The sequence below is a fragment of the Alosa alosa genome, chromosome 3 (assembly GCF_017589495.1).
Source record: "Alosa alosa isolate M-15738 ecotype Scorff River chromosome 3, AALO_Geno_1.1, whole genome shotgun sequence".
Lineage (NCBI taxonomy): Eukaryota > Metazoa > Chordata > Actinopteri > Clupeiformes > Clupeidae > Alosa > Alosa alosa.
In genome coordinates this window covers 21,886,470-21,913,354 of record NC_063191.1, presented here as the reverse complement: position 1 = coordinate 21,913,354, position 26,885 = coordinate 21,886,470, and the positions used below count along the sequence as shown (strand labels likewise).

The 26,885-nt window shown below is 46.9% G+C and overlaps 1 protein-coding gene across 1 annotated transcript in view; it reads left to right on the top strand.

Annotated features, from left to right (window-relative positions):
• tns1b (tensin 1b) overlaps nucleotides 1-26,885 on the top strand; it is a 174,124-nt gene that overhangs the window by 103,150 nt on the left and 44,089 nt on the right. Inside the window, exons 4-13 of the mRNA XM_048240077.1 lie at nucleotides 3,528-3,566; nucleotides 12,326-12,367; nucleotides 18,432-18,481; nucleotides 20,127-20,298; nucleotides 20,814-20,864; nucleotides 20,956-21,078; nucleotides 22,751-22,815; nucleotides 23,353-23,436; nucleotides 24,967-25,079; nucleotides 25,649-25,709. Of these exons, the coding sequence (XP_048096034.1) occupies nucleotides 3,528-3,566; nucleotides 12,326-12,367; nucleotides 18,432-18,481; nucleotides 20,127-20,298; nucleotides 20,814-20,864; nucleotides 20,956-21,078; nucleotides 22,751-22,815; nucleotides 23,353-23,436; nucleotides 24,967-25,079; nucleotides 25,649-25,709 (800 nt within the window). The remainder of the gene's footprint in view (nucleotides 1-3,527; nucleotides 3,567-12,325; nucleotides 12,368-18,431; nucleotides 18,482-20,126; nucleotides 20,299-20,813; nucleotides 20,865-20,955; nucleotides 21,079-22,750; nucleotides 22,816-23,352; nucleotides 23,437-24,966; nucleotides 25,080-25,648; nucleotides 25,710-26,885) is intronic.

Here is a 26,885-nt window from a genome sequence, read left to right as displayed (position 1 = left end):
GTTCTCCAAATGGCTTTCATGGTAGTGTACCAGTTCACTAGTTCACTATGACACTAGTTACATGATGCATAATCACCATGTTCTAGTATTTGTATCTAAATGTTTACTACATAATATACGATAAATATAGCAATGGAGGTCCATTTGTAACATTGTTAGAAATCAATAGAGAACAAGGAGATGCAGGTCAAGAGCAGTTGGGTTAATCTGAATTAAGGATTTGTATTCCAGAATGTCAGTACCAGTCCCTGGAGATAGACCTCTAGCCCTAAATAGTGGAGGAAGCTCAGGGTTGGCACTGTTTTTACATGAGTGAGACTGAAGTGCCTGAGCCCTGTAAAGCACAAACACCTCTCGTTACTCAGGGCGTCTTATCACCAGGCCAGAGTGTGGGAGTTTCCTCTTAGCCTTCGCCCCTCTGCTCACTGACTTCACTGGCTTCCCGTCGGCTGACCACGGGATGGGTGTCGGGGCTGTTGTTCTTCTCCAGCGCGGTTGCCCACCGCTGGACCTGCGGTCGCTCCGTCTTCAGGGTTCACCTGCCTGGCTGTCCAGATAAACATGGCCTGTGGTTATGGGGAGGGGCAGGGGGGATTTGACCGTAGGCCAGGCCGAGCTGGGAGCAGTGGCGGCCATGAGAGCGTGAGAGAGCCATGGTTGGAAGTGCCGGGATACCCAGAGGGCCGACCACTTTAAACTCGGGGCAGAATGTCAAATATTTGATTGTGGGTGTGACTCCCACATGTCTGGGTATTTTATGGCCTCACACTGGTCAGACTTTTCTTTGGTTTCCACTTTCTCTTTTTTCATGGATGCAAATCAAGAGAAGGAGGAGGAGGACTGATTCTTACATACACTTCTTACATACGATTCAGCTCAGGGTCATCCCATATGAATATATTGTCCATCATCCTCTGTCCAGTGTTGTCTTCAGCAGTTGGCCACAATACTTTGTGGTCACTTAGCGCATAAACAAACCAGGCCATTATTTGTGAACGTCATACATTTTCATGTATTGGCTTGCTCGTCTTGTTTACTGGTAATGGCTCTTTTTCATTCCACTGTTATGTTGTTGTCTCTAACCAAAACCACCCTCTTAAAACCCACACTGTCATTGATATGGAAATTAGTTTAAGAGTGTTTATGGGGAAAACATCCCTTGCAATTGGCCACAGTGCAGTTTGTGTTATTTATTGTCGAGCTCTTTAGTTCTAAACTGACGACCAGCCCATGCCAGTGTTATCCCTGATGCCCTTCATGTCGTCCTCGGTATGAACACTGTCCAGGATAGCCCCGTGCTGGACATTCCTAGAGGGCCAGAGAGGAGTGGTGCAGTAGAGGAGGAGGAGGAGGAGGAGGAGGAGGAGGTCTTGTGCAGAAAAAAAGTGAGGTGCTGGAATGGTTATTGATTGCAGGTGGAGGAGCTGTCATCGGTGGCTGCTGGAGGGCCGAGCGGGGGCCAGGTGATGGAATCCTGGGCTGAGAAAGGCCAGGCCCCCGCGGCAGGAGCCCCACGGGGGAGGCGCGAGGAGGAGGAGAGGGACAGGAGGGAGGAGCCACAGAGGCCTCCTGGGGCCGAGCTCAGGGCTGGGGAGGAGTGGAGGTGGTGGCGGCGGTGGTGGAGGAGGAGGGGGTGTGGGTGAAGGCGGAGGTGGCTGGTGGAGTTGGGCTGAGGGGAGCGCTGAGCGACAGGAGGTGGAGCAGCCCGACAGGAACACATGAGGAGTGATGAAAAGAGCGAGGGATGAGAGGGAGGAGATGGAGCAATGAGAGAAAGAAAGTGAAAGAATAGAGAGGAAGAGGGAGGGAAATGGGTGGCGACCAAGTAAAGTGCGGGCTCTGGGTAATTTATTTCTGATAGCATTTGTTGACTTTCTGGAAATAGCTGTCTCACCCTGAAATATCTATGTTGTAGCAATGATATATGGTAATGTCATCTAGTGGTGTTGCAGATTTACTGTATATACTCCATATCATAGCTACAGTATATTTAAAGAAGCCGATGGGAACTTGGATGCAGTAAAGATGAAAGTTTTCAGCTCTTTCATGTGGGACTTCATGAGCGTGCCTAGTCCTGACAGTAGCTTTTGTTCTTGGAAGTTTTCTGCAAATAAACATTTTCCCTTGAAATGCTTCTTCTGCTTAGATTCCCTCCCCCCTGTTAAAGCAGAGTCCTGGTCAACAGGAGTTCAGAGCTTCCTTTCCTTGCCTGTAAACATCCTGTTGACTGCCCTTAGAGTGTGTTTACGCTCCCAATCAACACATTCAACTGTTTCAATTTGTATTGTTGTTTTTAGATGAGTTTATTTTTTTACATCACATTTGTTTAACTACAGTACACATCACCGTGTGTGCGTAATCATAAGCAGCACAACATCTTGTCCAGAGGAAATAGACCTTGCAGCCCTGGCTCTTTGTTTGTGAGTAGCAGAACAGTGAAGGCCTTGTGCATGTGCTGGAGATCTGTGTAGGTCAAACAGCACCGCTAAACCCAATTTACTCTTCAGCATTAAAGAGGGGAGAAGGGAGCCAGGCTAAGTCAACAAAACAGCCTTAAACAGTGCTTACGGCCGCATTAAACTGCCAAAGTTATGACCGTGGGCTGATCTGAGACAGACCACGGAGAATCCCGCGTCACCTGTGTGAGCATTCCTTCTCTTCTTCTGCTTAACTGTGGAGAAGAAGAAATGACTCTCACATAATTTTGTCCTGACAGACTGACTGGAATTCTGAAGTGATAATAGCCATACTTCCTTTTAAATTGTTTACCCAGAGAGACAGCCGATAACCCAAAAGTTTACACATATCTCCAGCTAAACAAGCTGTTTGGGAGGAATGAGAGATGTGTTTGTGAAGCTGAGGGGATATGCTGTGTTCTGTTTGGATGTGCGCAGTAAGATCAGTGAGCGAGGTATTCAGATCTGCTGGGAGCTGTTTGTCTTGATGCTGTAATTATGGTTGAGTCGCTGATTATCATCCTCCATCCTGTTTATTCACTACAGGCGTCGTTTGTTCATTGGGAAGCCGGCGATTGGTTATGGCAGCGGTCAGAGTTCTAATCCGATTATTGCAGACCTCAGCAGAGCCATCGGTTCCTGTAAACCCAAATGGTCTTTAAACATCATTGGCTTCACAATCTTCTGCATTCCAGGGGAAAGGCTGTTTTAGACATTTATTAATATCTGTGCGGGGGCGTTGTTTTTGACGTTGCCTGTTTTCACTTGTTTGCCCGTATGATTGTCACTTGGCATTCCAGTTAGTTAGCCACCAGAGGTTGTGACTGTTTCCTGTTGAGATCTTGTTAAGTATTTGTAAGTCCTGCCAAATTCAATTTGGTTTCCTTTAACATAGATCATCTGAGAATCGCAGAGCTTCGAAAGCAATCTGCCTGTTTTATGTCATCGCAAGACAAACTGTGTCCTTGCTCTGTGCAGTGGAGTGGGGAATATTTGTAACCACTGTCCTCACCATCTGTGAATCTTAGGTCAAGGCTATGTCTTACGTCTTTTCTTTCTTTTTAATTGCAGGTTTCTACATCGTGTGTCCCTGCTACTAACTACGAACTGGTAAGAATCATAATTTTTGTTGTTGCAGTTTTATTTCTCCCCTGGTTTTCAGCCAAATGTAATAAATATACAAGCTTGATTCTTTTTTGGCAACATAAACAGACTGGATTATACTACAATGTAAATTGCTCTGTAAACAAGAGCGCCTAACATTCAAGACATGCTTTCAGCAAGTTCTCATGAGCCAGAAAGTGAAAGTTTAAAAAAGAAAGTTGTGCTCTGCCTCACTCTCCTTATATGGTCTAAACCAAAGATGTACTTTGTGTCTCCAGCACTTTACCTCCTTCAGCTTGTCCAGTGCCCAAGTTTATTTTTAACCACAGGAAGACAAAGAGACTTTTTGAGACCATTACCTGCAAAAAAAAAAAATCAATGCCTAAATTTGGACCTCACTCTCCTGAGTTGTGAGCCCTCGCATACAGAAAGTTTGCCCTTCAGGATCAAGGACACACATTAGTTTCTGTGCTTAATTCCTCCTCTCTCGCTCTGTGTTTTAGTGAAGATAACGTGCATGCCGCACTTTCCACGCACTGAGTGTAATCTCAGACTGAGAGAAGGGAGTGGAGCTGTAAGGTTGCCTCCCGGTTACTGGGATGAGCCAAGAGATCCTACCCTCCTCAGGCTGTCAAAATCACACCCTGATCATCCACACTGCCCACTTAAACACGGATGAGCAGCAGATACGCTAGACAGATAGATAGATAGATAGAGATAGATACTTTATTGATCCCCAGGGGAAATTCAAGTCCCCCAGGGGAAATTCAAGCTAATTCAAGCTAAACCACGGAGATACGATAAACCATAACACCAGGAAACCTCCTTTTTTCAGAATATATGATTTTTAAGAACATTTTTTAAGAAGAGTTTTTTTAAAAAAATAAAACGAAAGGCATGAAAAAGAGTTGTGCAGTGCCAGATTTCTAATGCAGGCGACCTCAGTGAGCTGTGAAAACAAACACACTCAGTGAGAGCAGGCGGTGGCTGTATCTATGGTAGGAAGCCTGGGCCAGCTGTCAGAGAGGGCAAACTTCTGTAACGGAGGCACCTGCAAGGGCTTAATGGGGCCTGTGTTTATGGCTTGTGTGCAAGTTGCAAACAATACCAAGCCCCATTCAGCTCCCCTTCAGCCCACTTTAGATGGGGAAATATGCCCTTGACAGTGAGCTCATTTCCTGGCTTATGTAAGAGCACTTAAAAGAGCTGACTTAAATGAATGCGATGGTTTCAATGTACATAAAAGCTGACTGCTGGCAACGGTATCAATGACACCTGGCCCAAAAACGGCTGAGATGTAAAGTGACCATTTGGCACGCTTGTGCAATAAGTATTGTTTCCTGCTGCGGTTTCAGCACCTTCTGAGTAATCCCTCTCCTACTCCAGGGTCCTTGTCTTAAATACTCTGCTCACTCCCTCCAGGCATGCTTCATTGACTTGTTCCTTCATCCTGAACACTCAAAACTTTCCCCCTACTCTCTCTCTCTCTCTCTCTCTCTCTCTCTCTCTCTCTTTCTCTGTCTCTCTCTCTCTCTCCTCCACCGACTGTGCTTTCGAGTCCGTTCCATTAGGCTCACTTTCACAGTTCCTTCTTCACTTCTACACGCAGGGATGTTGAAAACATGCCGCATGAGCGGATCTGCCCGGGGTTTAAAGGGCTTGGCTTATAGGTAAACTGTTTACAAGAGATGGGGAGCGAATGTGCGAGTGGGTTAAGGAAGATCAGGGTTACGGAGAAGAAGAACTTTCCTTTGGCTATGAACGCTCTCCTCTCTCTGCTGCTCTTAGCACCATGTTTGGTAAATTCCTGTGTTCGGAGAAGCGAGCGTGTGTGCTGTGATTTACTATTCGTAACAGATCAGGTACAGAGTGAGGTGGATTGCCAGCCATAAATTGCATCAACTAAAAAGCAAATTCAAAAAGGGAACAGCATGCCTGGTATTTGAGCTCCCCTAAAGACTTCATGCTCCCTGTGCGTCAGGTAACCTTGAAGTTATGAATGTGAGTCAAATGGGCCATCATTTAGTTCTTAAATTAGGGTGATGGTGGTTGGAAAACAGTTTGAGATAGAGCAGATCTAGCCTATCGTCTGAGACATGGCATTTGAGTTATCAGGTAGGCACCGAGAGAGGTACTTGAGCACAGACTGTTGAGGGCACGGTGTGGTCTGGCCCACAGAGGCTGCGCACGGCGCTTCCATGGGTCCGGACGTGTGAGGCATGCACTCGTGCAACAACAGGCAGACAGGACACATTCCTCAGACATGCCCTCATGCAACTCACTCCGTATCTGCCAGGAGTGTTTGGATTGCCTGGCAAACGCGAGGCAGGCGGGAAGACGTCAGACACAAACACAGAGCAGAAATTTGCATCTCTCTCTCTCTCTCTCTCTCTCTCTCTCTCTCTCTCCCCCCCTTACCTGCCTTTCCCTAGCCTTCTTGTAGCCTTCCTTCTCCCGCTGACACCTCTCAGCGACACCTGCCCTTACCTGGTGTTTTAAGAGCCCTCGGCTCCATCACTGCGCCAGGCAATTACGTCACGGTGTGTATAAAAACCGGGCAGCGAGGCAAGGGGCGCCAGTACGTTGCTCTCTAATGACTTTTAACTGCGGGGGCAGAGAGATGGGCAAGATCGTTCCAATTAAGGGGAGGAATGTTTACAGCCTCACATGCTTCGCTGATTTACTCTCGTTACGTTCTGTGTAGGAGCGCCAGCCAACTATTCAGTAACGATACGCGATTTTTATCTGCGAGGCATGGTTGTCCATGTGAGTAAGCCTCTCGTTTCGGCCCCGGCTGACCATGCCAGCAGAGGAGGCACACTGTTCTGTTAGCCGCAGTAATCAGGATAATAGACCTGCACCCCTTATAAATGTGCCAGCGGTCTGACATGAGCCCCCCACCAAATGCCCAGGGATGCGGCAGCCAAAGGCCACGGGGGCTGGCACACATGCTGCTCCAGCTCGGCTAGGATCCACTCACACAGTGGTCATTGTGACTGTGTGCCTAGAGATTTGCTGAAGTGATCTGGCCAAACTATGTGCATTTGTGTGTGTGTGTGTGTGTGTGTGTGTGTGTGTGTGTGTGTGTTCGTGTCCTCCACTGGACAGCAGCACTATCATCAGTTGTTGTTGTTCATGCTGAATCACTGTTGGAGTGATGTAAGGCACAATAGACAATGAGTAAGAGAGAGTGTATGTGGGTGTGTGACAGGGGGTTGAGATAAAGATCGAAAGAGAGAGAGGAAGAAGCACATTCCAGCCAGAGTGACCATGAGCATGCCAGTCTGGCTATTTTCCTCGCTGGGCCATTAGTTTGTTTAGATGGAGTTCTAGAGGTCCCCAGAGAGCCACTCTCGCATCACAAAGCAGCCTTGTTGCGTAACACACACACAGAGGGGAAAAGCCCATTCGGAGGGGTCGGCTCGGGGTGGCCATCAGGGTCTGTGGTGAGAATCCGGCAGGGGGTCAAAGGTCACTCTGGGACGTGGCCTTGTCCGTGTTCTCACAGCAGCAGCCATTCCTCCGCTAAAATACCAGCTCCAGAATTCTTTCCGCTGAAACCTCGCGGGACCAAAAGTGCAGAGCTTCCATTAGCATGGGCGGATTATGAACTTTCGGGCCCCTGGGCCCAGAAGTATTAAGGGCCCCCCACTAATTGTCGTATATGTGGGAGAGGGGGGTTTGAGGGTCCTCCCCCAGAAATGTTTTAATTTGTTTTATGTGATTTCCTGTATTCTGGTGCATTTTGGGGATGGCCAATACTAAATTCAATCAGATTCATAGCCTACATCCTGATTTGTTGATATTGAGGCTATGATTCCATGCAAAGGCTTGGGCTTCAGGGCCCCCTGACCCCTTGGGCCCCTGGGCCTGGGCCCGGTAGGTCCGTGCAGTAATCCATCCCTGTCCATTAGCGAAATCTAAACAGCAAGTGCCACCCATAGTCCAAGCTCGTCTGCTGTTTACATTTTTTGGCCCCCGTTGCGTTTTACAGGCGAGACTGCAGCCGGCTTGTAAAGTGCAAAAGCCAAGCAGCTGTTTCTGTGTGTTTGTGTTTGTGTGTGTGTGTGTGTGTATTCATTTGTGGTTGTGTGTGTATGTTTGTTCATACAGTATGTGGTGTGTGTGTGTGTGTGTGTGTTCTTTGAATCTGAAAATGTGTGTGCGTATATGTGTGTGTCATCCATGTGAGACACATCTTCTACATCCTCTGATGATTCAGCCAAATAGCCTTCCTCCATTCATCAACACTCTCAGGAATTTAAGGGGATTTTTATTTATTAAAGGTTTGGATTGCAACCTCGCCTGGACATTAACCAAACACCTTTAAATCAGCCAGTAAACGGGAATGAGGTGGCGGGGGAGATGAGGGAAATAGCATGCCCTTTTTAGGCGCCAACTGGAAACTCAGCACTTGCCTGCCAAAGAACTTTGTGAACCTACTGTCTCCCGGAGACCCACACGCATGTACCTCATCAGAGATGCGATAAAACATAAGCATTAGGCAAACACAGGTGCTGTCCCGTGCTTTTGTGGAGGGGATGATCAACCGATATGCTTGTTTGGAGGAAAAGGAGTCTGCATGTGTGAAAAGAACAAACTGTACCACCTATTGGCCAGTAGGAGGCAGTAAAGTATTCACTGAATATATCTACTTATGATGGTTTAAACAAAAAAAACCTTCCCATGACTTGAGTCCTGTGTTCTGTCACAGTACAGTTTAAACCCTCTCTATCTTCAAATTGCTCACCATTTCACCTGGATATCGGAATGAAACAGCTCATTCTCCCTGACATTTTCCATACAGGGAGCCGAGAAACACATGCTTTGCTATTAGAATGGCCTACTCAGCCATGTGGTTTGTGGAATTTTCATTGAGACATAAATCTATAGCTGAGGGCGGTGCACGTGAAAGCCCTTAAAACCTGTTTCATTCTCTACTAAATCCTCAGAGAATGGAGATATGGCTCATTTAGACGCAGGCACTTAACCTTTCTCATATTTTCAAAATCACCCACATTTGCAGTGAATACTCAGGCTGTAATATGATCTTCTCCTCTATGCCTTCCTTGTTTCCATTCATGCTCTCCTTTTAGAGAAATGTAGAGAAAATCAACACAAACTATAAATAGCCATGTTTCTCAATGTCAGCAGCCCCAAACAACCAAAATCCCTAATCCCTACACGACCATAATATTGCGTTGCTCCGCTACAAAATTGACGAAATGGCAAGCCGTGTCCTTCCTGTTTTGAAACACAGGGATCCAGCCAAACAATAGCTGTATATTTTGGGGCTCTATAAGGAGCGGCTTGATGCCCTGGGAAGAGGGCAGGAGGAGGAGGAGGAGGAGATGGGGAGTCTGGCGGCCAGCACACACCCTGGCCTGGGCTCCGCTGAGCCTCCACTCTGCCAGCTGCTGACAGTCCGAGCTGGCCGAGCACCCTCTGCGTCCAGTTCCAGCTCTGGTACAAGACCGCTCAGGGTGCGGTGACACCACACACCAGCCCATCCTGATGAGCGGCACACCAGCTAGCAAATCACATGGTCCTACCTCCCAATAAAAGAGGTGTAGTACAAATAACTAACTAAAAAACTCACTCATTCACTCTCTCTTCTCCAAACTCACACACACACACACCACAGGACAGTTTGTCTTGGACGTATGGATTTTTCTCTCCAGGCTCTGAGCTCACTGAGTGGTCGGATTTAGGAGGCAGGGAAAAGAAAAAACACACACACACTCCCATGGCTTTGAAATGAGCACTGCTGCGGCTTATTTTTAGCTCCTTGTCATTTTGAAGGAGGCTCTTTGAGCTCTATTTGGGTCCTCTCACCAGGAAACTCCCTGCGTACCTTCTGTGCCGGGCGTTTTGACCTGAGTGTGGCTAGTAATTTGGCCAGGGCCGTGTATCAGTTAAGCGGCGGGCACTCTAAGCTCATGTGATGAGTGGTGTGAGACTGCTGGTTTACAGTAGCGATCTCTGTCTGACCGATGCCCGGGTCGTGGGAATGCACACATGCACCCCGGCTTCACACGCCACAGTCCCCTATCCGTCGGCCATTTTGTCTTCTGTGTCCTTTTCTCTCACTCCAAACAGGATATAAGTGCTTTTCTGTCTTTTCTTCCGTTGATGCCGCAGCACAGATGTGTAGGTAGACGGGGGCTCCGCAGCGCAGCGCAGCACAACAGATGGCAGCCGCAAGCGAAAACACTGCCATAAACAGCAGGCTGAGTGACAGCATGATATGCCCTGGTGCTCGACAGGAATACAGACCTCCCACTTCAGACAAACCACCATAAGAGTTCTTGGTCCTGATAGTTCTCAAGTGAAACCAAAAGAAAAGACATTTCTGAAAGGAAAGGGTGAATACTATCATTAAAGTGAAGAGCAATACTATTATTAATCCATCATGAGGTTCTGCAGATAGGGCAAGGCAGAGAAGGAGAGAAGAAAAGATGGAACGTGGGAGAGATGAGAGGGAGAAGAGAAAGGAGGTTTTTGTAAGGTGTGGGGTGAGTGGGACTGCATACCCAGCCTGGGTACTCATACTGGGAGGAGAGGGGGTGGGGGCAGGGAAGGTGAAGGCCTCCCACAAGCACAATCCTCCAGCCTGGAATGACCTCACGCTCTGCACCAGCCAAGCCTCAAGCTCCACACCGCACTCACACACAGCTTTCAGCAGGCTGGGTTTGGAGAAGAAAATATCCATGAAATTCAGGCTTATCAACAGTATAGATTCGCACATGTTGGTTTAGAATGCAGTCAGGACAGCAGGATTTGTGTTTTCTTCGACGGCATTCCATGGAGTGTGTCCTAGCCCTCAGATATGGGAGCCACCCATGCTCTATTGCCTTACAGTACGACCCAGTTTGCTGCCTGGACCTAGCTGTAGCTAGGCTCACTCACTACTTCTTCTGCTCCCACCATTTCTGCCCTGCTAAATCAAGTAGCGCTAGCTCCTGAAGGGTCACGCAGTCTTCTCCCAGGAGCCTAAACTGGGTTGGAGGGCGGTTGCTGTTGTTGTTGCTGGCTGGAGAGGGTGAGGTGCTCCGTGGTCAGTCCACCCCCTGTCTGCCTGGTGAGGGGAGAGTGGGGGAGCAGCCTGTGCCAAGCACTGGCTCCCTCCAAGTGGCTATGGAGCGGATGCGCCCCTGGTTAGTGGTCGGGAGGCCAGATTCAGGGGGAGCTGCTAAATGCTCCATGGCTAGGCTATAATTTCCTTCCCGCTTTAATATGCTTTGACACACACATACACAGGCGCACACACAGACACATACACACACAGGACATTTATATTGCAATATTCTTGGCAGTTTTTCTTCTCCCCAAATGCTTGGTAAAAATCTCTGAATATCTGAGGCGTTCTGTTTTTTTTCTCAAAGGAAGTACTTATAGGAGCCATTATGGGTTAGCAATATTTTACAATTCACATGACATCACTGACCACTCAGACCCCAAAGCTACAATATACTGTTGCATGAAAATAGCTGCAAAATTGCCTGAGTTTGAGTTAGCACTGTCATTTTTATCATGCCCTGGCCATGTCTGGGTTTTGGGGGTGAGTGGCCATGTCTGGGTTTTGGGGGTGAGTGGCCATGTCTGGGTTTTGGGGGTGAGTGGCTTAATAGCCCTTTTGCCAACACATCCACCCCTCCCTCTACCATACAGTAGTTTACCTGTTGGGCACTTTAGACAGCGTGCGTCACTAAAAGGATGGTGAGAAAACAAAATGGATTTTGAGGTCCAGGACCTATCCGCTGTGGCAATCTTCCCTTCTTTCTCTCCCCCCTCCAGGGCAATGTTCTCTCGCTCTCTGCTCATCTTGACACCCTATCTCCCTTTATTACAAACACTCTGAGGCTAGCCAGGCCCACAATGGCTCATGACATCATGGATTCCTGGAGGTCTGACTTCTCATAAATAAATAACTTTTTTCTCGCTCAGCGCTCTCCTCTCCTCTGATGGAGCACTGAGTTTTTGGAGTGCCATGACTGTATATGGTGCTGTTGGGGAAGATGGGTGGATTCTATCTCTCTCTCTCTCTCACACTCTCTCTCTCTCTCTCTCTCTCTCTCTCTCTCTCTCTCTCTCTCTCTCTCTGTCTCCCTCATTCCCCTACTCTTTACCTAATGTAGGAGATGAGACTCCTTTTCTAAATATTTGCCCAGGCTGTTTACTGATGCTCCTACGCATGCAGCCCAGCCCAGACGTGCTCTCCTCCTCGGCAGGGTGTAGTGACCACACTAGCTGCACTGGACTATATTTACATGCCCTCGCGCCACTGTCACTGCGCCTCTCATGTGGAAGTGCACGCGGAGTGGGTCTGTGTTGCAAACATCGCTGCTAACGCTGCACTCCTTTTCTATACTGATGCCAACTTCTCCAATCCTCCCTAATCTCATTATGCCCCACTTTTCCGGCAAGAAAGTCACAAAGCTGGCACAGTTCTGATCACGCTGGAGCACATTTCCTGTGATCATAGTTGAAAAGGGAAGAAAAGAAAGCTTGAGGCAGATTTGGAAATATATGGGATTATGAGCATTGTATTTGGCTGTGTATATTCATAGAGGTGTAAGGGCAAAGTTCAGCAGAAGAAAATCCATTTATTCTTCGCTGCAATGATCTGTGTTGATCTGTTGAGTCTAATAAAACACTGAGCAAGTACAGTTTTGCAAAGGTTTGTTCTCTTTCTCTCTCCTTGTCTCTCACTTTTGCTCTTCCCTGACCATATTTTTCTTATCTCATCTTTTCTCTCTTCACAGGCTCCCAGTAACGACATCCCCTTGAAGCATGTAGAGACTACGGTGAGTCCCTACTCTTCATCTTCTTCTTCCTCTATGCCTCTAAAAGGATACAGTAGCCTATGGGAACAACCAACAGATCCAGCAGAAAAGTCCCATAATGAACATTAGGTTACACCACTGTCAGTGCTCTAAAGATCTGATCAAGCGCTCTGGCCCTCCCACTTCAGTAGTGCACATGAGACCTGATACTAATCCTGTGAGGGGGTAAAAGAAGAAGGCTAGGGGATGTTAGCCAGGACTGGGCACCCTGGTGAAAAAAATCATATAATTACGTGTCAGTGGAGTGGACACCCAGAACAAACATCATGCCATCTCTCAGGCGTTGCCCCCATACCCACAACCGCCGTAATCCCCCTGCCTCTGCTGCAGCCTTCTTCTCCTTTCCCCATTCTGCTGCCCGGGCGAAACACAAGCACCCCTGCCCGACCGCAGCTGTGTATGAGTAACAGTCGACTTTTGCGTTGATCCAAGGAAACGGCAGACACTGTTATGCAGGATTCCATATGGGTTTGCATCACTTTCAGAGGGCCCAGGGGGACAGTGTGGGGGAAAGGCTTAGCGAGCCATCGTGTGCGTGTGTGTGTGTGCGGTGTGTGTGTGTGTGTGTGTGTGTGTGTGTGTGTGTGTGTGTGTGTGTGTGTGTGTGTGTGTGTCTGAGCATGCTGGAGTTTATCATCGCTGAGTTTTACTGCCCCACCGCTTGTGCAAGGGTTGCACAAGAGTATGTAAAGGGAAGGTTGTGTCCTTGCTCCATCCATATGGATGCAGTTAGCGTGTGCACTTGCCTTGTTTGTTTTCCATTGTGTTTGTGTGTAATATATACAAGACTTGTAGTGTGCAGAGCGCTTTAAATTCAATTTTCCATGTCAGGTTGTGCGGAGTTGACGCGGGAAAGTAGAGATTCCCCGCTGCTCAGAATGGGACTGTACAGCTCATCCCCTGCATAGCACACATAGGAGTCATGTGCTGCCTTCGCCTGGTTTTTATTTAGTTTTGAGAAAGGAAGTATCATATTGCAGCTTGAAGTTATGGCCCAGAGTTTAGATGTAGCCCATGTTTAAGAGGAGAAAATATAGTGTGTGTGTGTGTGTGTCTGTGTGTGTCTGTGTGTGTGTGTGTGTGTGTGTGTGTGTGTGTGTGTGTGTGTGTGTGTGTGACTCTGAGACGCAGCGTGATACCAGTGGTACAATGTCTCCTGAGTGAAACAAAGAAAAATGACTTATGCCTTGACCTCTAATCTTCCCTTTTAAATGGGCTCCATGGTTGTGTGAGTGAGATCTGACGCGGGAACTCTATGAGATCAGTGGGATTTAACCAAGCAACATTAAACACGGAATGCCAGTGGTTTAAGCTGTGGTTGCGCTGATTGAATTATTGCAGACTGATTACTCTAGACGTAGTTGTATTCATATATTTTCAGGCCAAAACAATCTAAGACTGTTGTTGCTCAAAATAGCAATATCTTGAGCTTATCATTCATCATCATGCGTTATTGTTGGCATGATTCATATATCTGAACCAGACAGAGAGAATGAGGAGAGAGAGAAAGAGTGTGTGTGTGTAAGTGTGTGAGTGTTCTCTTTCTGTGTGTGTGTGTGTGAGAGAAAGATAGAGAGAGAGAGAGTGTGAATGAGTGAGTGTGTGTGTGTGCGTGTGTGCGTGTGTGTGTGTGTGTGTGTGTGTGTGTGTGTGTGTGTGTGTGTGTGTGTGTGTGTGTGTGTGTGTGTGTGTGTTATGACACACAGCCTCATGTTTAGCCCCAGTGTGTCCCCTGTATCCAATAATGAAGAAGGCAAGGGCAGCAGCTGAAGAATCACAGGACAGTGTTTGCCTGTGGCATTTTCATGGGCATTACATTGTGGTTGTACTGACGTGCTCGACTCATGATAACGAACCTTAGATCGCTTTATCCTGTGACCTTAAGTGCAATGCCCACTTTGTGTGCTCCTTTCTCATTTCTTTGTCTCTGTTTCACCAACTGTGGTCCATTTCCAAGTATGTTATTTTGAACAGAGTTTCGCCTCAAGCTCCTGAGGTTTTAAAGCAACACCAAAAGCAACACCTCTGTCGCACGCATGCCAGTGTTTCCCATACATTGACTTATTTGTGGCGGCCCACCACAATATCAACATTGACCACCACACAATGATTTTCCTGGTTGTACTAAATTGTGCTTAAATCTGGTTAGAATCATAAACGCGCTGCACTAATTTGTTTAAAACTGTTGCATTTGAGTTAATTCTGCAAACCTACCACCACAAATATAATTCAATTCTGTGGGAAACACTGAATGCTATTTGTTTATCCAGCACTGGCTTTGCAAATAACAATGTCCACAGACAAGGTAGAGTATGTTGCATGATTTTATGAAAGTATGATGTATTGCGACATCAGAAGCAAGTCAAATTTGTAGTTTCATTCCATCGAACTACAGATCCGCTACCCGATCTGGCAAACTTACATAGTGCGGTTATAGCCAATGCGAAGCGAATTCAGAAGTGCCGTTCACCCTGTTATGAGTTGATGAACCACTGAAACGATTTTGGAAACATTATTTTAAGGTACAAAAAAACCCTTTGGTGTTGGTTTAATCACGTATCTTCAGAACATTAAGTTCTTTCTTTTTTACAAACTGTAGAAAGAGTTTCCAGAATGGAGACTACGTCAGATATGCTAAATGTGTAGCAATCTGTCTATGTTGAGGTGTTTGTCCCACTGTGAAACCTTCATCACCAGTCCTCCCCAAAAGAGACGTGTGCTCTGCTCTTCCTAAAGCTGCCCAACCCCTATCTCTTTCATGGGGCACCTCAAAGCTCCTCTAACCTCCAGGGCACCTCCACCTCACATGGGCCCCACATATGAAACACAATGTCATATGGACCTTATTGGGGGATTGAGCTCAAGTCCAGGACTTAATCCCAATGCCCAATATGCCCTAAATGAGATTGCTGATGGAGATAATCAAGGGCTTTCCAGTCAGGAGAGGGGTTAATGTGCCAGATGGATGATTCCACATCCCCAGCACCGCAGTCAGCTGATGAGGGTTTGACCCCCATGAGGCACCACGGGGCAGCGGGGAGAACAGATCCAAACAAATGTGGATGCCAGGATGAGGAAAGGAGGGAGAGAGAAAGAAAGAGAGAGAGAGAGAGAGGAGGGAGGGTGAGGGAAGGAGGGAAGAAGTTGAGAGAAGTTTGGGTGGAGAGGGGAAGACAGCAAGAAAGAGGGGAAAAGACAACAAGAGACAGAGAGAGAGAGAGAGGGAGAGAGTGAGTAATACACCCAGGGAGAGAGTCAGACGTACGGCAGAGGGAGGGAGGAGGGGAGGGAGGGAGGAGAGAGGTTAGGAAGGAGGGAGGTTGGGTGAGAGAGAGAAAGAGAGAGAGCGAAAAAGAGAGAGAGAGAGGGAGGGAGAAAAAACAAGGGAGCGAAAGAGAGTAGAAGAAAAAGAAGTGGAGTCCAGTGCAGATCGACGCCAGGCATGTGGCATCCTGTAAGCGGCTCAAGCCCAAAATAGAGCCCTTTTTCTGCCCTGGGAAAGCGAGGGAGAGCTCGGCTATAGGGGACATGGAGCGGGAGAGAAGGCGCTCGTTCCGAGCCTTGAGTCCCAGCGGCTCCATACGGAGGCGTCTCTCCTCCATCCGGACAGCCTGGAGGTGGAGCACAGGGTACCTGTTCAAGGTAGGCTCCCGCGGGGTCGTCCGAAACGGACCCGATCGCCCCCGGCCACCGTTTATTTTTTTATTTTCTTTCTTTCCCTTTTCCTCCGTGCTCTAGTCTCTTACTCCTTCTCTTTCGGCTCGTTGTGGAACTTTGGGTTTCTTTCGTTTTCTCAGATCTCCAACCCCCCACTGCACCCCCTACCACCAACCCTCCCCACCTCCCCCACCGCCGTCTTCTCTCTGTGTTCACTGTTCTCTCCCTCTGATGGTTAATTTGTTGGGCCTGCTCGTAAGCGGGGCCTCCAGCTGGTTTTGATCATGAAACAGCAGAAAGCCCCCCACCCCCACCTCTGAACCCCCTCCCTCCCCCAGCCCCCCCCTCCTCCACCTCCTCTATTGGCAGGCTTTTGGGGGGTTGTAATTGCGGGCTGTGGAGGCGAGCGTGTGCTGGGTGCCTCTGGAGCCCGCTGAACTGTGGCTCGGCACAGTGCGACACGCCGGGAGCACAGGAAGGCAGACGGGGGTTTGGGGAGAACATGCTAGTTTGTGTTGCACAGAAGAAGCATAGTGCTTTTCTGGGGAGAGGGCTCTCTGTGTGATGTGTTTTAATACCACCATCTCGTAGTAGGCGATCTTGATGATCTCACTCCAGATTTACAGCCACTTAATGGCTTCTTCACTGAGTGTGTCTCTAGGCATCTGTTTTGACTGTATGTCTTCATTTTTAGAGCTAAACTCACATTATTTAATGGCATGGGCTCTCAGCTCATAGCAAGACATGAGCACAGCGCTGGTGTAGCCTCAGCAGTGTTTACGTCCATTTATAGTCTGTTAATAGGATGTTTGAGCGGGCTAACTGTACATTATTTCTCAATTTTGGGCTCCGGATCATAAACATCACAAACAGAGATTCCATTTTCAGAAGTTGTTTGAAGGAGATGAGGTGAGAGGAGTTTCAATGGTTTGAATTTGGCAGATGGCTACTTTTGCCTCTTCAAAAGTGCACAAAAAGTGAATTATATTATATATATATATATATATATATATATATATATATATATATATTTATTTATTTATATAGTTAACAAAAGCTCTTTGTCCACTTATATCAGCAACGGCTGGAGTGTTGTAATTACATGGTGGACTCTTTGTTGTTCTTTAAAAGTATTGTTTTTCTGTAGTTTCCCTGGTCAATCCTGGGCACAGTCTGTCATTTGGCTGTTGACCGGAGTGCTTTTTTCTTCTCCTGAGGTTTTTGGAGCCTCACTAAAGGACATATCTTCTGTGAGCAACCAGGGTTAGCCTGCACGCCTTTTCAAGCTTCGACGTGACAAGTTTAGCATTTCTGGAAGTGATTTTTCCAGCCTCTCTTGAATTAGTGAAGCAGCTCTCTAAAACACATCAGATCCGCACTGTGAAAGCTCTCTGTCTTTGGGCGAGTCTGTCCTCCACTTCTTTGGACGCCCGCTCCGCCATATTGAAGTGTTTAACATGAAATACAGATATAACATCACACACACACACATAAACACACGCAAACACACACACACACGCTGAGTGTCTTTAATCTACGCCGGCCCATTTATACACATGACACATTAAAAGTGGGGAGCCCTAGAAGAGGGATGGGCATTGTCAAAACACACAGCATCTGTGGGCCCTAATGAAAGGAGCAGTGCGGGCCGTGGGCTTCACTGCTGTGGCTAACCAGAGGTTTGGACGGATGAGAGGAGACAGGGCAACATGGCCCAGGGAAATGAGAGACAAAAGGGACATCAGAGCCCCCCCCCCCCCATCACACACACACACACACACACACACACACACACACACACACACACACACACACATGACCTCCCCGGGAGATAAGGGGTTCCTCCCTCACTGATCTTTGAGGGGCACCGTGACAGGAATGGAGCAGTGGAAATGCCAGTGTGTCACGTCAGTGAGATCAGGCGCTTGATGGCAGATGACATGATCTCATCTAACTCTGATAACACAAATAAACTTGTATGTGTCTGGGAAATGTCCTGTGAGTCATTGCCATGTGGTCAGCTGTTGTATATCTAATCACTGTGTCATGACTGGTGTAGATGTAGAACACAGAAAAGCACCTCAATGGGAAAACGAGGTTCATCAACCCCATACCCATTATCATGGCACCAAGAGAAGGAGGATATGTAATGTCTTTGTGGTCGCATTGAGGCTTTCACACAGTACATATATCTCAACTTGATAGTTCCTAGACAGTTTCCCATTATAAAAATGTGTTATCCTATGTATAAAAAGACCCATGAATCATGGCATGAATCATGAATGATAGCCAATGAAGAGACATGGACATAACTGTGCATTTAGTGTTTCAGAAAAATTGCTAAGTTGTTGTCATTGCTTTTTCTCAGGGCTCAACAAAGTCCTCCAAGAGCATGGAGTCCCGACGTAGACCATCAAGGTAAGGCCATTATGGTTTATGTTTAGTGTGAACGTATCTTTGTTAATTTCATGAATAAAAACTGAAATGTTAAAGAGAACCATTGAAATGTTCCTGTGAAAACCCTCTGGAAGTGAATATAAGAAGGGAAGGCCTCATTTATGAATGTTAAATGAATATGAATAGCACATGAATCACTGGGACAGCTGTAGTCCTACTTCCTGTACGGTAGAGAGAGATTTGTGTTTCCAATTGGTTTCTCCACCTATTGAATTATAATATATTCTATTGAAATATAATTTAATGATTTTGATGGTAATTATTTTGAAGTGGCCTAACATGAACATTTGACATTTTTGTCAAAGCCGGATTGCATCACACATGCGTCATATTTTGGATTCAACTGAATTGTTGGTTTGTGTTAAATAAGATATAGAGCCCTGAGAAGAAGGCAAATCAAGACTAAAAAATATCTTCATGGCCTTTTCATTAAAATTAACAGGCTAACTGAACACAAAGGCATGAATGCAGGCAACTCAAAAGTTGTTTTGTTTAGTTTTTGCTGTTGACATGGCAATGTTGTTTGTTGTCCTTTATCTAACTGCTGCATGTGAACGAGATGTGCCCAAGTGCCCCCCTCTTACTCCTGCCAAAAGAAACATTAGCACTTGGGTGTGGATCACTAGTGACTAATTTACTGTCAACCATTATGCATGCCTTTAGTAATGACATATGGAACTGTATGTTTCACTCCCTGAGTGCAGGAACTAGACACCCAATACAGCAGGCTCAGCAATGTCTCAACCAGCAGACTCTAAAGCCATCAAATGCTGTAATGAAACAGGACAAAAGGAGGAACAGTATTGCAGCTCAGTGTGTTTGGACTGCTCCTGCCTGCCAAATGCTGATTTTCACCAAAAACTCCCATAATAATTGGTGGAATTTATTATGCGAACCTATTGCGCAACAGAGAGAGACTCTATGGGAAGAGCGAGAGCACATTGTTTATTGTAGTGGTCAAAAGCACATGTTTCACGCATGTGTTTGTTGAAACTGGGCGCAATGCGTTCAGCGCTGAGGCACAATTGCCTGTGGAGAGATATACACAACTTATTGGAACCGATATGCAAAGCGGGGCTATCAACTGATGCCTGATGAGAAACAGATTTTGCGGGAGCATGCGGACGCTTTTGGAGGTGGACCAGAGCTCTGGACTGTTCCGCCCCTCAAGCAGCTGCAGCACCAGCTCACAGGCACACACACACACACACACACACACACACACACACACATACAGACCAGTGTCCATTAGACTGCGCACTCCAGCTCCAGTGATGGCAGATTTACGCATGATGGGCTTCTTAAAAAATGTTGCTTCTGTCTAGTCTTTAGCAAACCAAGTGGAACTAAAAGAAACACATGAGGTGCTTTGAACGCCCTGTGTACCACTGAAATGTGGAGTCCAAATATCACGTGAAAGCACACTCATAATTTGTTATTTCACATGCCCTCAAGCATGTAAAAACAATATAAGGTTTAGCACAAACAGTTCTTCAACAAGCACTTCATAAACAAGGCATTGAACATGTGTGGGAAGGAGTTATTCCTCCCCCTGTCTCACACTGCTTTTCCTCTGATAAACCTCAGCTCTCTTTCTCGTCCTCAGGAGCCTCAGTTTGATCCAGGCCATGGAGGAGAACTATGAAGTGGACCTGGTGTACATCACAGAGCGCATCATCTCTGTGTCCTTCCCCAGCAGCGTGGAGGAGGAGAGCTACAGCGCCAACCTGAAGGAGGTGGCCACTATGCTCAGGTCCAAACACGGGGACCACTACCTGGTGAGTCCAGGGCTGCCCAGCTGTGGCTTGTTTTTTTTGTTTGTTATTTTTTTATACTCACTTTTTATTTTATTTGGTGGGTAACAACATATATGAAAGGCATTGTTAGAATGCAGGTACACAAACCCAAACATACCCCCACCCCCACCGCCCTCCCACCCCTACCACATGCGATACAACACAACTATCAATGTAGTACAGTCAGTATAGAACAGTCCACTTAGTTTCTTTCCAGTAAAATGTCTTGAACTCTGGCAATTCCATTTCTCCAAGTTTGTATTGTCCGAGGGGTAGCGCCATTAATCTTGGCAGAAGTTCAAAAAAAAGAATCTCTAAGAATGTATCCAGCCAATGCTTATGGGCTAAGTTGTGGGGTGGAACCCAAACTTGAACAATGATCTTTTTGGCTGCTGTTCCCAGCTGTGCTTGTTTACGTGAATGCTTGGCGTTGGTGATGAGTGGTGTTTTGATGTGTAAAGATCAACCCTCTCATGTTGAGGTACTTTTGTTGGCAGCTCTTCAACCTCAGTGAGAAACGCTATGACATCACCAGACTGAATCCCAAAGTAAGTGTCACATTCCATTGGCTTCCTGTTCAGTTTAGCCTCTGTCTCTCACTCAAGTTCCATCTGACTGTTTTGCACCATGTGCCCACAGGTGCTTGACTTTGGCTGGCCGGACCACCATGCCCCTGCCCTGGACAAAATCTGCAGCATCTGCAAGGCCATGGACACTTGGCTGAACGCTGACAGCCACAATGTAGTGGTTCTGCACAACAAGGTAAAGAGCCATGTGGTCTGAATCAGTCTTCTCCATGTCTCTCTGATGAATTCATTAGGGAAGTTCATTTTAACAGAATCTGTCTGTTTTTCAGTCAGTGTTTTTCATTTTAACAGAATATCTTTGATTTTTGTTGTACTTTTTTGTTTCCTTGTTTATAACGTAGCACACATTCTTTGTCCAGTCCTTTATTTCCTTTCTATATTAATGAGCTGTGTTGAGTCAGTAGATGGCGTTGTCAGTCTGTGGTCTTTAACTGCTCTACTGAGGTCTGAGCTAGAGTGGATGACCACTGCCCCCTACTATTAGCTGCTACTAGCCATCACTTCAGTGCCAGAGCGGTCTGCAGCTCAGAGTCTTTAGATGTTTTCTCTGTAGATGTAAATGCTTCTGCTGGTATAGTTTTTCCTTTACAGGCAGTGTGTCACGCATGGTACAACCGAGTAATGCATGTCTTTAGTAACTCTTCATTCTTAGTTTTATGTACGTATGTTAGTTATGTGTGTATATAGTCTCCTTGACAACATTGGTGGAAGTTTTCCCTAAGTAGACTTTCCTGTGTGAGATTTGCAGCTTTAGCTGTGTCCATGACCACATCTTTACATTCTACCATATACCTACACATCTGAGACGCGATGAGAGATAAAAGATTCTGAGGTCTTGGCTCTTTCCTTAAGAATGCCTAGAGCAGTATTGTGTGGGCACATGCGTGTTGACATGGCTAATGACAGGAATTCCAGGCCGAAAAGACAAATGGTTGAAAAACAGGGCCTCACACTCCGCCATGCCCATTCCTCAGCCTCCTTCCCAGCATTGTGTGAGATGTCAGCAGACACACCAGTGAGCTCCTAGCCCGTGGTAACAGAGCTACAAAGCCAGCTGGAGAGAGCAGGATTGAGACATTTATTAAATGCTGCTGCTGACCGTTGTTTCTGTGATCTGTTCTTCGTGCCCCCACCCCTGTCAATGGTCAGGGTATCTCTCCCATGGAAAAACACTGATTGATATGTCAGTGGATGGCTTCTCTTGCAAAACAAATAAATAGCCTGTAGGGAAACATGGCAAGACAAAAAAAGAAAAATGATCAGGAAGCAGTAAACAGAACATTGTCATGGCAACCAGTTTTGCTTCTTTGCTTTGGCAGAAAGCGGAGTGGATGACTAAGAGGTGGGACTGGATATTTAGTCAAGAGGGCTGTATTGGATTACACACACACAAACTTCTACAACTGTAGACGCGCATAGACACACACACACACGCACGCACACACACACACACATACACACACACACACACACACATACTGTACACACACACATACACTAACTTCATATGGGTCATGTGTGTCTTCACATCACAATGAACACCAAAGGAGGGAGGGCATATGAGGAGACGCACCTTTAAAAAGTACCCAGCAGAGAAGTGTTTTGGCTTGGACCATTTGTTACATAACATTTATTTGGAACAGTGCGTCATGTAAGAAATGCAGCCTGAGGGCTGATTTCTCTATAGGCAATGAACTGCCACTAAAATTCCTATCAAACACGGTTATGGTTAGCAGACGCTTTTATCCAAAGTGACTTACATCATAATAACAATAAACAACACGCTAACATTGTAGGAGCAACATTCACACAGGTGATCAAGTGTTTTTGTTCTTCTCTTTTCTCAGGGAAATCGGGGGAGAACTGGTGTGGTGGTGGCAGCCTACATGCACTACAGCAACATATCAGCGAGGTGAGACTGTACTCCTCATGTGAGCCGCGCTGTCTGTGATTATTGAGTTAGACGACGTGTTTTGGAGTGTTCTTAGGATGGGTTTTAATCCTCTCCTCCGTCATGAGACCTGCGGCACGTTGGGCTGCACGTGAGGGGAAGAGAGAGAGAGAGAGAGAGGAAGTGAGTGAGTGGGTGGAGGGGTCAGAGGGGGACTCCAACAACCCCTGCCAAAAAGAGAGAGAAAAAAATGTCCCTATGCGTCTCGCGATTCCGATTTGAAAAATTCATCGAATTAATTTGTGCAGCAGTCATGTTTCCTCTCTGGCTCAGTGTGCAAAGACAACCAAGATGTTTCAGAAGTTTGGTGCTCAATTAGATCTCATTTACTGAAACATTACAGTCCAAAGCAAATAGCAGAAATAAAAGGTATTGGGCGTGAACCCTCAAAGGAAAATAAACAGTAATGCCTAGGAGAACAGACTGAGGAGATAAAGTCTTGATATATAAGGCCTTCAAAGGTCCTGAAGCTGACAAAATGTTTCTTTTGGAATGTAGCGCTGACCAGGCCCTGGACAGGTTTGCCATGAAGAGGTTTTATGAAGATAAAGTGCTTCCTGTTGGCCAGCCCTCCCAGAAAAGGTCAGTCTCTCTCCACTTCCTCTCCGCAGCTTACCTTTCCTCCCCAGGTCTATATAAGGTCCATTTACAAGCCAACTCTTCAAATTCCACAGGAGAAGAGCATGTCAGTTGTGCAGGACACTGTTGTTATATTACTGTGGCCTGTTGATTTTATTATTTGAATGTTCTCCATGCGCTTGTGACATCTACGCGCAGAGTTCCAAAACAATACAATCAGAGTTGGGTTTCATAATATCTACAGGATGAAGAGGGTGATAAGTTCCTCTGAACGTTCTTTTAAGGTCACCTGGGATGTCGCTCGGATCATCTTACACTGTCTGGTGTACACAAAAGTCACATTTAATCCGTCTGTTATTCCAACACAGAATGCTTTTGACTCGCACTGTGCCAAAAGGAATGACCTGAGTGGGGACCGCTCATATACTGTATGCTAGCATAAGCATCAGGCTGTTGATTTGATGATTTAAATTAATTTATTCTTTGCTCTTTTGCACCCATTTATGACTATGCTAATATTGAGATGAAGCAAAAAGGACCAAAACAGGCCAATAAAATGACCAAAACAGGCAAGGCGACAAGCAGGATGACTCCCGATGTCCTCCCAGCAGACTGGGCCTGGCCCTGTGCACATGCTGTGGATGGACAGCTTGCGCAGTTCTCAGAGACGTCTTCTCAAGGCCTCTCCCCCAGAGCCCAGGCGTCCATGTTGGATTGCTAGGCCTCCGCTGCTGCTATTTCCTGACGGAGATATAATTAGGCTGCAGCCAGGCCCCAGCAGTCTGCAGTTATTATGGGAGGCATGCACGCCAGTGACGTGCCAAACCAGTATCTTAAAGCCGCTGCGCCCTGCGCAGACCCACTCACACCTCCCAGCAGGAGCTCACAGACTTTCCACTCTCAGCCAATTACATTTTTACCCCAATATTATTTAAAATAATACACAACTTTATGTACATGCATGTTAATCAGGGGTGGAAAAATGGCTGACATTAGCTGAAATAATAGGGTCGTGATACTTCAGCCATGCACACACACACACACACACACACACACACACACACACACACCCTCTTCACTTTTCATCAATGTGCATTATGTAATCAATGTGCACTACCCTTGTCAAGCCTTTAAAGTTGACATAAGAGGTGGTCAGGCACTCAAGCCTAATTAAAATAAGCTTTCACTCGCTCAGCTGTTATCTCCATAGCCTTTCCCAAATACACACAGTAATATAATGGGCTTCTGTTGATGGAAAAGCCCCATCACGATGAGAGTTTTCAGCAGGAAAACAGAGACCCAGTGGGCCTGGACTTCCTGATCCCACACTGGTGGGGGCCACAGGGAGGGTGCTCAGTGCACCATGGGAGAACAGCCCTGGGCAAGTGGCCAGACATTTGCTTTGTGGTCACTGTCAGTCTCAGAGGAAAAGAAGCTTCAGATGTGATGTGGCAGGAGTTTTTTCTCTCTCTCTCTCTCTCTCTCTTTCTCTCTCTCTCAGTCATTTTTCTTTTTCTGTCCATCTCTCCACAGGTATGTGCAGTACTTCAGTGGACTGTTGTCAGGACATATCAAGATCAACAACAAGCCCCTGTTCCTGCATCATGTCATCATGCATGGCATCCCCAACTTTGAGTCCAAAGGAGGTGAGGTCATCTCTCTCTCTCTCCCCTTTCGTTTGGTTCACCCCCACCCCCCTGTTTATTTTATCTTGCATTAACATGTCTCTTTTGATGAACTGGTATTTCACAGCACCCCTTTAAGGCTTGTCTGGGCAACTAAACCAACCTCCTAACACACACACACACACACACACACACACACACACACACACATACATTCTCATCTCCTACGCCTCACTGTAAAGCTTAGGGGTTCACAGAGCCTGTATCGGTACCCAGTGCAGTGTTCCACACACCTGAGCACTTCAGGAGGGACCACACAGGAGTGCTGAAGTCTCTGGGCCAAGAGAAGCTCTGCCTTGTCTGTCAGTGTCTGTGTCTTTGTCTGTGTGTGTGTGTGTGTTGTTGAATGCAGTGGTGTTAAAGACAGGCTATAGAGGGCTTGTCCCTGGCCAGGCTCCCATTCCGCCTGTTCTCCCAGCAGCCTTTTGGGGTGGACCACCCTCCTCTCCCTGTCGCCCGTCGCTTGGCGCTCTCCGTCAACACTAACCTCTTGTTTTTGTTCCCCTTGTGTTTCTCTGATGGCTTTTCAGGTTGCCGCCCTTTCCTCAAGATCTACCAAGCCATGCAGCCGGTCTACACATCTGGGATCTAGTAAGTTTTTTCCCTGTCTCGTTCTCCCTCCCTCCCTCTCTCGTTCTCCATCTGCCTTGCTAACTTTCCCTCATTTGCACCATGTTGGCCCGCTGCCCAGTGCGACAGGCGCGGAATGCTCCAATGACAAACTCTCTCATACACTCAGAAAGCCCTGCCCAGTCCCCCTCCCCACACACACTTTCACTCTTTAACCCACACACACACACACACACACACACACACACACACTGTGGGTGGAAAGAGGAAGGGTATATCACACACTCTCACACGGCAGTCCATGTGCAGCTGAGGGGGGCGTGCCGTGCAGACTCTATGTGTTGTTATTGTATGTGTTGTTATTGAAACTCTATTCAGTTTCAGCGTGCTGTGATTTACTGTGGTGCAGTTGTTCCTGGTGTCAGGGTTTCATAGGGAACTGAAGATGCTGTCATCATCCCCATAACATGTAGTAACATGTCGTAAGAGCACTTGAACCAGCACCCCCTATTTTCATGCACCATCATCCAGTACCCAGACACCACCACCCTGCCCCTATGGCTGGGCATGTGCATAGGAGGAACATGGTGGGGATTTTGGGGCCGGCAGTGAGGTGAGCTAGTGTTGGGTAGGGGGGAGGTTTCCTCCCAGATGGTGCCCACGCTGAGGGCACCCAGGGTGGCACGGCTGTGGTCGGCTTCTCCCATAAGATCCGCTGTTAAAACATTAAGAGCTTAATGTCTCCAGAGGGAGGCCTAGGCTGTGTTTTTCCCTGTCAGAGAAGGTCTGGGGCGTGCACACTTTCCACCATTTTTTCATTTGAAGGGGGGAATATGTGCAGTATTGCACATAGTTTTGCAAGGTTATGGCTCATGTCTCATTCTATTATCGCCATGGTGTGAGTGAGTCTCTGTATGTATGTGTGTGTGTGTGTGTGTGTGTGTCTGAATCTGTGAGCACATTTTATGTGTGCGTGTAAGTGTGTTTGGGTGGGAAAATTTACCGTAAGACCTTGTTATGGGATTAGGCAATGATTATCTCCACCTGTGAGGCAGCACCAGAAACTTCAGACAGTTTTTACAGTCCACACTGGAAGCCCAGGCTCCAGGCCTCGCCACGCCATCCATCTACCTCACACAGCACTGCTAACCAAACACTAACAGAGTTCAAACAGAGCACCATACGAAGAGACACACA